At 39.5% G+C, this 16,851-nt stretch overlaps 1 protein-coding gene across 1 annotated transcript in view; it reads right to left on the reverse strand.

Moving 5' to 3' along the window:
- Positions 1-16,851, reverse strand: part of LOC109966555 (ATP-binding cassette sub-family A member 1) — a 135,093-nt gene that overhangs the window by 65,193 nt on the left and 53,049 nt on the right. Inside the window, exons 23-32 of the mRNA XM_020611463.1 lie at positions 15,289-15,470; positions 13,560-13,629; positions 12,110-12,312; positions 10,376-10,424; positions 9,441-9,548; positions 9,250-9,285; positions 8,533-8,672; positions 4,993-5,120; positions 1,048-1,146; positions 51-240 (exon numbers count right to left, since the gene is read on the reverse strand). Of these exons, the coding sequence (XP_020467119.1) occupies positions 51-240; positions 1,048-1,146; positions 4,993-5,120; positions 8,533-8,672; positions 9,250-9,285; positions 9,441-9,548; positions 10,376-10,424; positions 12,110-12,312; positions 13,560-13,629; positions 15,289-15,470 (1,205 nt within the window). The remainder of the gene's footprint in view (positions 1-50; positions 241-1,047; positions 1,147-4,992; positions 5,121-8,532; positions 8,673-9,249; positions 9,286-9,440; positions 9,549-10,375; positions 10,425-12,109; positions 12,313-13,559; positions 13,630-15,288; positions 15,471-16,851) is intronic.

Raw genomic sequence — 16,851 nt, forward strand, 5'->3', positions numbered from 1 at the left:
GACCCTCTTTCACCCACGAGACGGCACCATCTCTGGTTTAAAAGACTAACCTGAGGTGGAGGGAGTCCTCCTGCACCAGGTGGACAGTCAGGTAACATGGTTGCTCGTGTAGGCGTGCTGCACTGACAGGCGGGGGAGGGGTTAGACATGCTCCAGTTGCCGTTGAGAAACATGTCTGTGACTGACTGGTCGGCAGATGGAGTGAACCAATCAGACCCATTCAAAACACAAGGTAACTTCCTGGGAAAAAAAGAAAATGAGAAAAATACGAGTGTTTTATCGGTAATAACGGAATCCTGCAGCCTATGTCTGCACATATACATTTACTCACAATATCTCGTCTTATCTAGAGCACAACTGGATCTGTTGTGTAACATGATAAAAATACGATTAATTGGGAAGGATGTAATGCACAATATCAGAATACTCAGAATGAATCGGGTATTATATCAACTAGACACTGTACGCCATGAGTGAAGCTCCTTTTTACCAAAGCAGTACAAACAACATGAGTCATAAGTAATATACTGTATTTTTTCAAGTCTGTTGGTTAATACCTTTGAATTAACAGGAGCGTGGTTTTGTTTGAAGATCCTAAGCACAATAAGCTGCTCACGGATTTTGTGAACTATGTCAGCTCTGAGCTCAGTAATAATTCCATTTCATTCGTAGGTTTAAAAGGGTTTTCATTATTCAAGTTATTCTGATCATGAATGATCTGGAGTTTCTGTGAAAAGCTAATGATTTATTGATCAAATTTGTTCTTAGAAATTGGTTTTCAAAGTCATGTAGAACACTTCTTGTCAGTTCCTTGGCTTTTTGTTCCCAGCAGGATTTCATAAAGCAGGCTCAGACAGATGCTCAGACATGCATGACTTCATTTGAGTGGATCTATATTTATACACACACGCAGGTGTGACACTACTAGCCACACACACAGCTTGCATAGCTCGACACCTGATTAGTACAGTACCATCTGGCAAGAATACAGGTGCACACACTGTTTTGCTGGATCCTTTTTGCTTTCTTGCTTATTCTACCACTTACGGTATAGGATTGTCATTCATGCAGCGAGTCCCAAAGCCGGGGTTGTTCACCAAGGTTTCCACCACCCGAGACACCTCCACATTATCTGGTGCATCATTGCTGTAAATACAAACACACATTCAAACATTCCTACATTCTGATACAAGTGCAGAAATAAGACAAAAAAGTAAAATGTGTATGGTGGTGTGCCTGGTGTCAGTCCATACCAGAAAGAATAGAACTAAAAAAACTTATGAATATATATTTAAAAAATGTACTGTAAAATAGTGCAACATCTTTAACGGAGGTTTCTTCTGTTAAAGGGGGCTTTTCCTCCCCACTGTCGCCAAGTGCTTGCTCAAGGGGGATTTGTTGGGTTTTTCCTATATAACAATCACAGTAAGGTCTAGACCTTACTTTGTAAAGTGTCCCGAGACAACTTTTGTTGTGATTTGGTGCTATACAAATAAAACTGAACTGAATTAATTATTCTGCCCACAAGCGTTTTAAAAGGTGTTTATGGCACTTTGGCAGTGAATGTGTTGTATTTTATAAATGGCTGATATAAACTTGCCTGTAATTGTTTGTACTTTTACTAAATTTGTCTATATTTTAATTCAGTTTACCCTTTACCTCTTTCATCTTTCTTCTGTTTTTATGTATTCATGATTACATGAAGCACACGGAATTGCCACCGTCTATGTACTAAATTTGTCTATATTTTAGTTCAGTTTACCCTTTGCCTCTTTCATCTTTCTTCTGTTCTTTTAACTTGCACAAGGTTTTTATGTATGCATGATTACGTGAAGCACACGGAATTGCCACCGTCTATGACAGTGGGCTATACAAACAAACTTGCCTTAACTAGGTTTGGTTTATTAAAAGTGTTGTGGCACTTGTGCTTCGAGGAGACCCTGAATTAGGCTTCCACAGTGCAGGACCACTTGCCTGCTTTACACTAGAAATGCAAAATAAAAATATTTATTTAAGTCCTGCTGGTCATGACCAATGATGGGATCTACTGTCATTCTGATGTGCAATACAGAGCCATAATGGGGTCTATCAATTTACAGAATGACCTTCCCAGCCTTGAGAATATCAAAATGCTTGATATTTGTAACCCAACATCTTCAAGTCTTGGTGCTGGGCTCGCAAATCCACAGCCACCAGTCAATAAAAGCTGAATCTACGATAAGATGAAGCAAAGTGAGCTGAGTGTAACTCTTGACCTCTATTCTTGGTTTGAATAGTGTCACACCAGGCCGAAGATTGTTTAATCTTAGAGGCCCTAAAATTCAAAATTCAGTCAGTGATATATTGCTAGCCAGAAGAATAATCTCAGATTAGTGTGTGATAAATGATGAGGAATACCTAGAGTAGTTTTAATGAATCAACTTGTCTGCGCAACAAAAATCTCTGAAATCTGTTATGTTTGGGACACAATGATCTAATCTTTCTTCAACACTGGAGTTCAGATACCCATTAATCTTAAACATATCTTGACTAACAAGGAAATGAGGCGTGCACCAGAGGATTGGATGTGGCCTGTTTCAAGTAAATACTCAGTAGCTCTGCTACATGCCGCTGCAGTTAGCTTGATCGAGACAGAGAAAAAATCCCTTTTCTTTGGCTCAAGAGTGAAAACGTGTATTCCCAAAGCACCACTAACTGTAAATAGATTGAGATTTTTTCTCTGCAGACTCCTGAGCCTGTTCAAGATTCTGTGTACACTACGTGCTCTTGACAGCCTTTCATTATTATCTGAATGTCCTGTCCATATCTAAGCCCTGTGTCTCAGTTAAACAATCCTCCCATTCCAATTTCATTCTCATTACTAACCACACACATGTTGCCCTTTATCTTAAGGGTACTGTGGGAGTTAAAACACAGCCTTTCGTAAAGACCATCGTGCTGGCTTTCTGCCAGCAGTGGCAACAGCCTGGCCAATCATTTGGATTAATACAGTGTTCATTGTCTCATTTGGAGGTGTTTCCATGAAGGTCATGTGGTACCCTTGGCCACCAGTGAGTGAACAATTGAAGTGGTCTGATTGTAAATGTGCAGCCATCTGTTTTGCAATTAACAATGGCTGGGTTACCACATTATTGAAGATAATAAAACTACTGGACAGATCCAAAATGAAGACTTGTGCATATACACAGAAACAGTGGAACTAATGGATAGCTCATCTAGACAAAATGAAACACTGTAGTAGTAAGAATATTAAAAGATCAACAGGTGAAGGCTATAATATTATGAAAAAAGCAAAGCATTACCTACAATATTCTAATGTCTTATTCCAATTTATTTAAAAAACTGTCCATTTAACTAGCCACACCAAAAAAAAAAAAACAAAACAAACAAACAAACAAACAAACACTATGCATTAGTGAGCAGGATTCCCAAACCTCTAAATTAATGATTATCTTCAATCACCCTAAACAAAAATGGATCTATTGGCATTTATGAGGTGTACAGAACAACAATGTCCCTCTGAACAGACTCTCATAATGAAAAGGCCGTTTGTCATCACACAGTCACGGTGCTATAGAGGAGACTATATTTAATAACTGACCAAAGGGAATGTCAGAAAAATTAAGAACGGTTTGGAAATGCATCAACACTTCAAAAAAATTCCCAAGGAAACTGAAAGTGCAGTTCAAGTTTTTCCACTTTGGTAGAAACTATGTGACAAACTCCACTGAGGATCCAGTTCTGAAATCCCATGAATTAATCTTGAACCTTTGCTTGTGTGCCAAGATTTTACCCCCAATAAAAACGAGTATATGATGGATCAGTTGTTCTGACAAGTTATATAAACCTTTTTGTTAAGACTGCCTGCAAAGAATATACTGCATGCTACCATAGTATTATGTAAAGGTCTAGACTGTGTCCCTACAGTGAAACGATCTTTTATGAACAGCTATGTCTCTCCTGGGATGTTCAGACTTCAGATGGTTCAGAATGCTGCAGCTCATCTTCTTACAGGTACTCGTAAATATGAACACATGACTCCAATTCTGGCCTTTGAGGTTTTATTCTTTAGATTCCTATATTATTGTTCTGTGTTGTTCTACTTTATCCTTCACCACCCCCGTTTATCTATTTTATCTTGACAGTTTTTTTCTATTATTATTACTGATTTTATCTATGTGGAGCAATTTGTAACAAATGTTTAGAAAGGTGCTATATACTGTAACTAAAGATTGCTTTGCTTTGCGTTGCTAGATAATATCTAGTTTCCTTGGGTGTCAGTGACTGGTAGCATTTGTGTTCTGGCTAGATGAAGTGGTCACAGGAGAAGTACCAGTATGAGCAGTAGCGAACAGGCTGATTTGAATGTTTCAGCGCCATGAAGAGAAAAGGAAAGAGATTGGGTTTTCATGTTTCAGCACCATGGAGAGAGACAGTTTGCAGAGTTTTAGCACCATGGACAGAGAGAGGCACAGAAAGCCGATGTTTAGAGTAGGTTTCAGCACCATGGAGAGAGACAGTTCCATTTAAATGGCGTGGTTTCACAAATTTGGCAAAAAAAAAGTCTAAATGACGAATAACACACATACATCTTTTTACTTTGACTTTCTGTCACTGAGGTTTAGCTTTAACACAGGGTTGCAGCCTATTGTTCATTTACTCAGCCATGTCTGCTACAATATCCACCCAGTTCTTCAATTTATTCAAACACCCGTGGCCTCTAATAACAGCAAATACCATTTGCTAAGGATTTCTTTGCAGTAAAAAACTTGTTCCTCATGGGTAACAGCAAGACAGAATGCAACACGCAACAGTTTCAAGCTGGCTAAGAGCTTAACACTAACTAGTATTATATCAGTCAGCAAAGACGTAGATAAGAAACATACAGGGAAAATGTCACATAATTTAAAACATTAGCAGAATTAGGTTAAAATACCTCAGTAATTCTACAAGACTGATATCTCATTTGATGCTATATCATCACGTGGTTACCTGTAAAAGGTGGTTTGAGGAAGCCCATACATCCAGGGCTGCAGTTCCAGACTTGGGTATTCAGCAAAAGGTGGGATGATGAGTGAGAATATCAAAGACAGGCACACAAAAAGAGCAGGCAGGACCACCTAGAAAGATTGTGACAAATATAAAGTCAAAATACCTCATTAAAATGTCCCTTTCACTTCTCTGATTAAGACATTTATCCTGCTACATCTCAAAGCTCCTTTGTAGTACAATAACATGAGACAGAAATGAATAAGAATGCAAGAGATTTCAACACAACTCTGGGTAATAAAACCATTTCAATAACATTGTGGGTATTTTTCAATTGCCAAGTAAACTGATTTTATGCTGTACACCTATAGCAACATTAGCAAAACAGTACAACAGACTAAAACCAAAAGAGAAGGCAACAATGGCGTGCTGTCTGCCACTGTGGCTTCAGTGATGTCTTGAGGAACTTGAGGTAATCCAGAAATAAAGTCCTTCAAATTCCCTTCCTCAAAGCTTTATTTATCATGGCTACAGTTAAAAAAAGAAGCATTATGCAGTCTGCACAGATTTCTGGGTGAAACAAACACCTGTTTGTGTGTAACCATGACAGCACATCAGTCCTCATCCTGAGCCCCCCCACACTGTATATACACACCACAAAATGACTAGCACAGGACCACCATGATAATCCTAACCAATTTATTTGGGCTCTTATGTGTGCTTCATGAGTTTAAAGAGAGATTAAACACTTCCAACACTGCCACCATCATCTGGCCACTCAGACGCAATTAGCTTCTTGCTATTTTCTTGCCTTTGGTGGTGTTATTCTTTAAATCAGACACTGCTATGTTTGCCCATCACCACACCCATCCAATCCTGTTTTCTCCATCAAGTAATTCACTTGTCATATCACTGTTAGAGCTGCCAAAAAGGTCAGTGGGAAAAATGTAAGACATCTTTAATGTTTCATCACTTAGGTTTGGGTGCTCTCAGGAACAAGGGGGAGGTTTGCATACACTTGATTAATTGCGGGGCGTGCAATTTGCCACTTCAAGATGCTACAGTTGAAAATCCTAAATTTACTGCATGAAGTTATGGCTATGGAAATGTGCTTGGAAGTATGATAAAGACTGGCAAGGAGACTGAAAAGCTTAATGGCAGCCTGCAAAGAAAGAACAGTTCTTTTCTGTTGCATTCTCTCTCTTTTTCTTTCTCTCTCTCAACAGTAATTGCAGGTGACAGCTGGTACTTCTTCCATTGAGAGGGATCTGCAAAAAGTGGGGAGAAGTCATTATGCTCACAAAGCCAAAGCACTCCCATGAACAATGCATGAGTTTATCGCATTTTCAAGTTTAGAAGGATTTAAGGGAGAGGACAGGATTATATGCAAAATAGGTATAAACAGCAAAATGTGATTTAGATGTGTTTTATTTTCTGCAAGGCCAAATGACTCATTAGAATGAGTTTGTTTCCTAAACAAACACTTATGTCGATCCAGTTTCATGCGTGAGTAATACCTTGAGCTAAAGTGGATAACAACATCACTGTGAATATCTTTACTGATGTGTCAATGTGATCTTATCTTTTCATAGCATTGTATCCACAACAGTGAATAAGAAGGATACAGAAACTTAAATATGACGTGAGTACATCATAAGCCATGCTGTATTGATACATGATTCAAAAACAACAGATATATTCTGAGTTACAGAATGAAAATCATCGCTTTCTTAACAGTATGGTTTCCAGCACTTCTGTGGTGTGTTGTAGTCACTTCAGTGTGAACCCTCATTCACAACATAACCAATAACTGCTTCTCCTTGATTCTGACATCACCAAGACTCTCCTGTGCCCAACTTTCATCCTCATAAATCACTCCTTTTGTGTTACATGTCATAATTTCTTTTATATTCCCTACCTGCTTGTATTTGAGAAGATTACCTCACTGCACAATCATATCTGCTGACAATGGGAGCTGTTGACATAATGGAAGAAAAATCTATAGCTAAATGAATAAAGAGGGAGAGGTAGGAGTGTGCCCTTGCAGACAATGTGCACCCTTGTACATACACACTCATGCACTTATCCTTCTATCCTGCTCTGTGTCCCTGCTAAAGAGGGATGTCCACGATTGACAGTGACTAATGGGCATTGGTACTGTAGCAAATTACAAGAACCCATCGCCTCACAGAGGTGAAACACTGTTCTCTCTTCCAGACACACACCTTGTTTTTGTCACTTACCAGGACCCTACATATGCTTACATCCATTTCCATGAGACTTACCCTAACCTAACCTTAACCAAAGCTGACACTTGCTCTAACTTTAAACTGCATCTTTTATCTAAAATTCAACGAAGTACGTCATGGGCACCAGCCTCCAGTCCGCACACGAGTGACACGGGTCCATGCCAAGCCAGTGTGATCTCAAATTTCTCTGTCCCCACAGGTATAAAGAAACAAGGCCACACACAGCATTGATTGCGTGAGCTGCCCCTCAGTCATTTTCAGTCATGATTATCCCGGCAGCTGTCACAGTTGATGGCATTACATGATAATTACATCCCCACTATGAATCCGCATGGTTGGTGGATATGTGAGTGTCAACACAATTTAAGCCAGAAAATACTTTTTTGGAACTTGGTGAAAAAAAAAAAATCATTGACGTACCTTGGAAATTTCCACTCACCAGAATTGGTTTTGACTTGTTTATGTTATATCTGTTTATTGGTTTTGACTTCTGAAATTATGTTTATGAGAAACAAAATAATATAGACGTCCACTTAATAGGCTAACAGCAGTCTGTCATCTTCATAATTGTTATGCCATCACACTTAATACGTCGCTAATGAAAACACATGATTAGCGCACAGTAAAATGAGGGAAAAACCAATCATGGGTGTTACTTTGCTGTTCTGGTGGAAGTGTATAATACAATACTCTAGCTGAAGCCAGTAAAAACACACACATTTCAATGTGTTTACAGCTTTTTGAGTACACTAAGCATGACTTCGTGTCAAAGTACAAAGGTGAGACAGCATGAATCTGCCATTTCTGTGCTGAGAAAAATCTGGTCCAAGATACTGGCTCCATTTCTGTTCACATTTATCAACAACAAAAAAAGAGAAAAGCTAAATCACCACAGTGGAAGTGGGAATAAACACACAGGCCATCTTTAGCCTTGCTTGTCCCCCAGGTATTGTTTGCTGTATCCCTTGGCATCGTTTGGGAGATAAAGATGATTACTGTATGTACATTTACTGACATCATGTTACACCCTTCTGGGTGTTGCTCTTCACATTTTTCAGACTCTTCACTTTTATGCTGCCTTTAACATCGACTTCTTTCCCCACAAAACAAATTCCATCAAGATGGATGACATCATTTTCCCCCTCTAGATTTGAAATTAGTTTACTTTATCATCTATGAAATCAATTGATTTTGAAAACCAACATGTATTCCATTCAATCCTACCTCGATCCTCCAATGCAACCCTCCGAGTATAACCCTTCAATTCATCAATATGACAGACTGAGGCCATTACCTGGGCAATGAGTCCCTTGCGGCTCCTCCGGGCGTGGTGGAAGCGCTTGATACAGAGCGCTAGGAACTGCCTCCTGATCAGCTTCCATCCAGTGATGACCACGGATCCCTTCCCACTGGCAGCGGCCTTCCTAGTTAAGTCTGGAGTGGAAATTAACCCATTATTTATCACCTGTGCACATGTAAAAGACCTGATGAGAATACTTTTCAGCACCATCAATGGAATGATGAAACTGAACCTGCCAGCTGCACAAGCTCATTCCTCAACGTAGCAGCTATTGTTTTGAATATCATGAATTTGGATATGACTCAGGAGAGAAACGAGTCATAAGGGCTTTGTAGACACGCTCCCCACGAGTACTGTTACTAAAAGAAGCGCCATGTTTACACAAGAGTCATTAAGATAATAAAACACATTATGTTTGAAAACCATTGTCATGATGAAAGACACTATGAAAATTGAATTTCTGTTCTAAAGACAAAACTGAAAAGGTGAAAAGACAGGTTAGATAACGTTGTCTGGATGCAAAGAAATTCTGTTGACTTCTTCTGCAGAGCCAGCTCTTGTTTATGTGCTTTTTTCAAAATGGCTACTGAGGTGAAACAGTCAAATTTCCGCCAAAGCAACAAAAGTTATTTGAAGAACACAATGTGTGCAAAAACTGGTATTTGCTGGTGACTCAGTGTCTATAGTAAGCAAAAAAGAAACATGACCTACCTTCCACTTTATTTGTGAATTTTTCCTTTCCTAAATCTGTATGAGAAAAGGAACAAGACTAAGTTTCTATGTGGGGAAAAAGCCTATAAATGTTAGCAATCAAATGTCTGCATTGTTGAATACATTCAGCAATGCTTAACTGAGCTTCTTTCATTGAAAAATAACTGTATGATCAATTTGGAGACACTTGCCAGTCACTTCAGACGGTCGTTCTGTTTTACTGTGGACGCTGCTGATGCTGTTCCGCTTGGATTCGCGGGAGCTTCTTTTGCAGTCTCTCACCAACAGCTCCTTTGTTGCTGTGGGAATACAAATAAGATATGTTGTTTTGGCCTGACCCAATTTATGGTTATAAATAACAATAAGAAGAGCTACCTGCTCTGCAAGATGCCATTTTATTCTCTGCAAACACACAGAGGAATACGATTTTGAGATAAACTGAAAAGTGAAGTTGTTTCTTGATGAATACAAACAAAAATGCTAAAAACAAGGGAGAGAAAGATTTATCCACCAGGGTCAATAGATGGGAAATAAGAGTTGGTTGGAAACCACAGTGGCATTCTGTATGAGCATGTACTGTATGCAGTGTTGGTGTGTAATGGGTCAAACAAACTAACACCAACACTTAGGAAGAATTACTTTCACTGTACCTTTAAAATAACTAATTGTTATAAAGCCATCCATATTGTTCAGCTCCTCTTTGTGAGCACAGCTTGCTTGGGTTTGTTATTTCCATAAGAACTTTTGTATTTTCAATCATATCTTACAGATGCACAGTATCTGCATGACATGCACAATAGGAGCATAGTTGTCTTAAATATCAAAGTCCTGAGTGTCAAACTTGTTTTACAGCTGAGAAATGGTTCTACTTAGCATTCATCTGACTTTAATACAGTACGACTGAGCAACATCATTATTAAATCTCAAAGGCAATGCGGAAGTGCCTTGTGTCGCAACAAGAACAAACTGTAAAGAAATACAAAGTTCATTCATATTTTAATCACTAGTAGCTTCAACAGGAAGATGCTGAAGAGGAATATGACACTGACAGAGATGTGCTGACTTTTTTTGATGAGACGTTCATCAGCGTAACATGTGCTGGCATGCAAACATCTTGTCACCTTACTTTGAGTTTCTGCATCCACTCCAGTTTCTTCAGCCACTTTAAGAAATATCTGTAAAGAGTCAAATTATATATGGTAATATGTAGCAGTATCTGCAGGATGAACACAAACCAACAATACTGTGGTGAATAGAAGTTATTTAAGCTATTATTATGGATATGTTTGAGTGATTTTTGTTACAGCTACCACACAAAATTTAAATCATATTCACATTTTTGTTGCAGATGCCAGTTAAGTTTCTGCTTAGAATGAGATGAGAGTTGTACATCCTCACAGACTAAAGCCTCGACTTGAGCACCTGCCAGCGGGCTTGTATAAGGGAAGTGCCCTTCTTGACTTCCTTCATTAATTCAGGCCATATGTCAAAATAACTAAATCTCCCTATCTGTGAAAAATGCCCAAAGAGCTTTCATTCTGCTGTGCATGTTAAGCCCTGTTTCAACATTAGCCCCTAAGTCTCTGCACACTTTCAGGAAAAACCACAAATTGTATCATTTTTACTGAATGTGATTTTATGGGGCAAATTATTTCAGTAAAAATAATATAAAATACAACTGCTGGCATCAAATTACAATAAAACGCTACTATATTTGTGACAGTAACTAAGTAGATGTTGCATGTCAAACATTCATCAAACAGCCCTTGTTTACTGGGGCTGGACATGGAAAACCACAGCGAAATTCAACTGTAGTTGGGCTTGAAAAAATATGGAAGGGGAAAAATATCCTTGTTGTGTCTCAATTTTAGACATTCAAAAGGAATTATTCACACTGGCTGAAGGCTGCGAGTGTCTGATTCATATCTGAGGTACACGAAGAGCATCGGCCAGCAGTCACTCAGACTCATCTGCATGCCAAACATACTGCATGAGTCATTTACTTACAAGAAGTAAGACCATGTCCTAAATGTGTAAAGATAGCAACGGCAGTAATACTACTACTATTACTAGTACTAGTACAGCGGACCATTGCTTAAAGTTGAAATATTCTGGACAAATTCTGACAACTGCAGGAAATGCTACTTGACTAATGCCTCTTTCAAAGCTGATGTCACTGTGTATGACCAAACGTGGTCTAGTACAGTTTGAGACACTTCTCAGACAGCTGCTGTATTGTACATGAGTTTAGAAGGTCAAGCTTTAAATACCGAGGTAACACCTAGCAGGGAATCTGTCTCCCTTTTTCAGGTTGTGGACATCACTCTCCTGTGAAAACCATGCGTCTCCAAAATGTCAACTCACTGTAAATACTGCCTACAACTCACAGACTGACAAATAGATACTTAATGAAGCAGGGCCATCATTAGTGTTATTTAAACCTGTTCTTTTTCTGCTTTGAACAGTTAGTGCGTCTGCAGTAGAAGAGTGCATACTTAAAATTATTTAGCACTGAGATTGAATCTCAAAAAAAAAAAAGAAAATCCTAGAACTGACAGTTTGAGTTATTAATGAAAATGTAGAGCTGCTTGTCATAGTGGTATCGTCAAGCCGTCTGGTGTAATTTATGTTTCATGAGTTGCCAGAGATGCCTGACTACAAAACTTTGATTGCTTACTTACAGCTTCAGACAGAGAAGCAGAAAAGACAAAAAGCAGTAGAGGAAGGAAGAAGAGAAAAAGATAAAAACAACCGAATTTACAGCAATAACAAAAGAAAAGAAAAACAAGGGTAACTTGTACTTTTGTGTGTACAGTATGTAGGTCGTCATGCAATGTTGCGTCTCCCACACTGAGCGTACCTCCTCCAGCGTGGTGTCAGAGATGCCGTAGCTAGTCAGGCCGAGGTCAGCCATGGCCAGGTCAAGATGTTGGAAGAGCAGAGCGAAGGTCCCATCTCTGGCTCCACCATAGGGGAGTATGTAGGTGATCTCCTGACCAATGCTCTCCAAGAAGACCGCCTCAGGGACGTGGCGCCGCACAAACTGACCCACAGCTGTCAAATCTGCTGGACGAACAGGCACAAGATTACTAGCAGTGTAAACAAGTTGTGAACAAAATATAACCTTTCAAGTTGAACGTGGAGAGAAAATCATCATTAATTTAGACTCATTTCTGTCCACTTGATGTAAGTAAAGACAATATTCTCTGCTCTGAAATATCTAGCTCTTTAGCAGCTGTGTCTCTCTGCCGTTTTGTGCTGCACAGGTAACAAAGTTAGTTTTTAGGGCTATTTAGATGAAAACAGTTGCCTGCTACAGCCAAAAACTATGCTGACAGGTGAATTTATATCAGTCCATGAGTTAACAGAATATTAATATAATGTTGTGGGTTGATATAAATATAGTACAATCTAGGCCATAAGGATGCATGCAGTTACACATTTGTTTGTTTTTCAAGCACATTTAAAATGAATGTGCTGAAGCACAGAGCCTGAAAATCAACTGGCTAAATGCTTTGGTCAGGGATGCATAACTACAAAGCCAAAATATAACATAAAACAAAAAAGAAAACACAAATCAACACCTCAACACTGAACGTGTTACATCAGGTGATGCTTTCTGGGACGTGTTAGGCATAAAACCCCCTCAAATGTAACAAATAACTGTCATTTTATATCAAGTTTCCTAATGAGGAAGAACAACCCTGCTGCTCAAAACTTCTAGTGAAGACCACCAATCACTAGACACTGTACCTCACATGGAGGTAAGCCGTGTTAACTCCCTCCACAAAACAAACTGCTAGTGGAGAGGTAGTAATCAAGACCCTTCATTTGGCAGGAAATGTCTCATCGTCCCTCAAATATGATGCTCATATTAGCTTCAACTGCCACTGGCTCTCCTAACTCTCTATCACTAACACTTTACTGGCACATTAAAGTGCACTCTACCAGTAGTTACAGCATTTCAACAACATCTCGAGCCAGCAGCTACTTTCCTACCACTGTGCTGTCTGTTGATTTGGTATTGAAAAGGTGAGATAAACCATCTATGAGCTAATAGTTCTTCAAGCCACTATGCTATTTTGAGACATTTTACAGTCACTGTTTTCCTGTTTTTGGAGTTGTTCCCAGACTCTTGTGTTGTTTTGAATATGGCAGACATGGAGCTGAGCTAATGTACCTGCAGTACACAGCTGTATTTACAAATTAATATATAATGACAGCAGAATTATCCCTTTGGATAAAAAAAACCACACATCTTGTTCTCAAATGTAGGTTTTCATGTGACAAATAGGAGAAGAAGTTTCTACCTGAGGGATCAGAGCTGGTCCCGTTCCGAAGACTGATGCCATCATCTGGACCGCTCCTCCAAGGACGCTCCTGTGATTCAGAGGTGGATTGGCTTTAATCACACCTTAGCATTTAAAATGGAAAACACTATTGTCTTACATTAATCAAATAATGGATGCCATCCACAAGCTTCTATTTATTTGCTCTATATAAAGCTGTTGCTCCATATAACAGGAAATGCTGTCAACTGGTATCAGATCATGAAGCCAGGTCTTATCGGTCTAATACACACCAAATGAAGATTACATTTATTTCAAAGGTTGAAATCTATTGATATTTTAAATAATATTATGACATTTAATGCACAGACTGTAATGAGATGCAGACAATCAAACTGTGTCCAGCTCAGTTTCCGAGTTAGTTTTGGTGTCAGGGACTTACGAGTCATTACCCCACTGGCTGACAATGACTTCATTCGACAAAGGAGGCATTGGTCTACCTTGCATGTTTGTTTATTTATTTCAAACAGATGACTCCGCTCACCCCAAAGAGCCTGCAGATGAATGGTAATTGCTCTACTCCTGCTGGCACCAGTGCATCTTGTTCATTTGCTCCTATTGATTAAAGCTAAGTGTGCAAGGCACCACTGGTGAACAAATGCGAGAATCACCCCTCTCCCCCTTGACAATTAGTATCATCCAGCACGTAGGCGTTTGCCAATTCTCATGCTGGGAGAGACTACACAGATCATTACAGGGGGGTGGGGGGTGGGGTGGCTAGAGAGAAAACGAGCACTGGGGAAAGTCAGAGGGAGCCTTGCTCAATAACAGAGCAGAGAGGTTACTGTTGTGTCATTAGGGCTCACAGCAATTCTCTTCTTGATGAGCAAAGTCAAAAGGAATGATCCCCTTCCAATTACAGCAGGTTTATGTAAAGTTATATAATTAAGAATAAGAACTGAGAGGTAATTCTAGGGTCACACTGGGGTCCACGCAGCCAATGTTGTGTCTGTGCACTATAGAGATACCTCTGGTATTATGGTCCTTTTTGGCCAAATTTAAAAATGCTGAAAATATATTAAAAATATACATGAAATATGTCAAACCAAAGCTAATGCAGAATGTGAAAACCTATCCATAATTTTACTTCCTGGGAGATGTCTAAATCACAAACCTGAGCTGACATGCATTTGGAGTCACGTTTCTGTTCACCCAGCAAATTTAAGTCTAATGTTTTGATTTCCACAAGCTCCTAAGGAAATAATCAGCTTGCTAGTGGCCTTCTCTGACAGTAAAAGAGGTTGCTAAGAGCGGTGAGAGTGAACCAGTGAAGATGCAGGTCATAAAACCTGAACAATGAGGACAAAGGTGATAAAACCTCCTGTACAGCTGAGTTGAGCTGCAGAGTCAGGGGATAATTCTCTGTGGGCTCTTAAATATTAGCGAGCCCCTTTCACAGTGAACCTACAGTAGTCAGTTCATTTGTTGTTAATATACAGTAGAAATACGGATTAGTGCAGCTTTAAAGGCCCGGTTTTGGTTGAGTCAAATTTAAAAACAGACCAATGTACAGTAAATCAGCCCACATGGCCAATAGTGAAAAGAAAATCAGTGAGGAAATTGGTCACGGTATGAAATAGTGATAACAGAATATGCTAAATATGGCATACGGGCATAAGCATTTCCCATACGATATAATAAGTCAAAGTCGAATCCCTTCCCAGAAACAACATATTGTTTCTGTGCGTACCTCTTTGGTCTTCTTTTCAGTCCCATCTCGCACCAGAGTGAAGTAGTAGCCACTTCCAAAACACTTCTTTAGGAAGAGTGAGGAGCCACAGCAACGCATCTTGCCATGGGAGATGATGGCAATGCGATCACCTAAGATGTCTGCCTCGTCCATGTGGTGTGTAGACAAAATGATGGTGCGACCTGAAGAGAGAGACAGAGAAAGAGACGCTCAATTATTTCCACCTGAATACAGTAAGAACACCCAAAGAGTGTGTGCCTGATGTTTGTAGTTGTGCGTGAGTCACACACACTGTTTCTGAAGTAAAGAGTAAAACGCATTGTACTGCAAAATGTAAAAAAGTTAAGGCACAGACTGGGGAAAAAAGCACTTTTGAAGCTTTTTTCTCTTTGGCCGCTGTTTGTTTTTACAACTGTCAGTATAGAAAAGAAGCCCGACAAGAAAAGATGCCACAGATCAAAACTCTTCAAATCAAGCCAATATGACAATCTGTCTCCGCATGCTAGTCACTTACTGTATCTCCTTATTGCAGATTTCACTGTGATTTTGCCCATGCTTATCCGCATGGCAACAAAGCAATCTCCAGAAGAGCGCGTTGGCGTGAATGTGGGACAAAATTAAAATTATGATAAAGGCCACCCTAAGCCTACGTTCCAGCCTTTCTATGAGACCACATTCTATTTCAGCACTCGCTTTTGTTCTGTGAGTCATTTGATATGAGAGGCAGCAAACTGAGCACAATTGCAGTGACAACTACAGCATGCATTGCAAGGTTATTCACAGGTGTTTTAATCCTTTCGTATCACGCTGTATCAGATAACACATGTTAATTATCACGTACCCCAGAAATCAGAAAAGGGACTAGGTTTCTAATGAAGTCACAGCATGGTCACATCCCTGCAGTCTGCATGAAAGCAGTACCACACGATACTTTTGATCCAGTCATTTAAAAAGCATCAGACATTTACCCTGATACCTTTATTATTAAGTGACAAAGAACAAAACCTGCTTAGAAATTAATAACTTTGAAAAGACTGCCAGCTTAAGATAATTACATTCTTTACAGTTAGCAAGGCTAAAAGTGTCAGAAAATAGAGCCCCACACAACCAATGGTAAGGCTACAGACAGACATCATTTTGAAAAGCAACTATCTACAGAGATGACAGGTGCACCACATCAAACATACTTCTTTTTTTTCCCCCATGTTTTCACTAAATTTGTCAGTGTTTGTTGAAAAAGGTCAGGTTCTGCTGAGCACGATGGCATTTTTTTTTTTTTCAACACTGAGCTAGTTAAATTTAAATCCTCACAGGTTACATTATCCCAGAGACAAGGACACGCTCAGAGGTCATCCCACTGCAGCCCAGTGCAGCATAATGCTTAAACACACCCACACACACCACACAGACGCACACACTTTTTGTGCACAGCGACCAGCTGGGCTGCTAAATCCATCCCTTCTCAGTTAAATATTGCTGCTTTATACTATGCCAAGCAAGTCTGGATCCCTCTATATACAAACTCCAACAAAATGCTCAAGTTGAATGAATGCCCACAACCCT

Source organism: Monopterus albus, unplaced genomic scaffold (assembly GCF_001952655.1).
Source record: "Monopterus albus unplaced genomic scaffold, M_albus_1.0 scaffold113.1, whole genome shotgun sequence".
Lineage (NCBI taxonomy): Eukaryota > Metazoa > Chordata > Actinopteri > Synbranchiformes > Synbranchidae > Monopterus > Monopterus albus.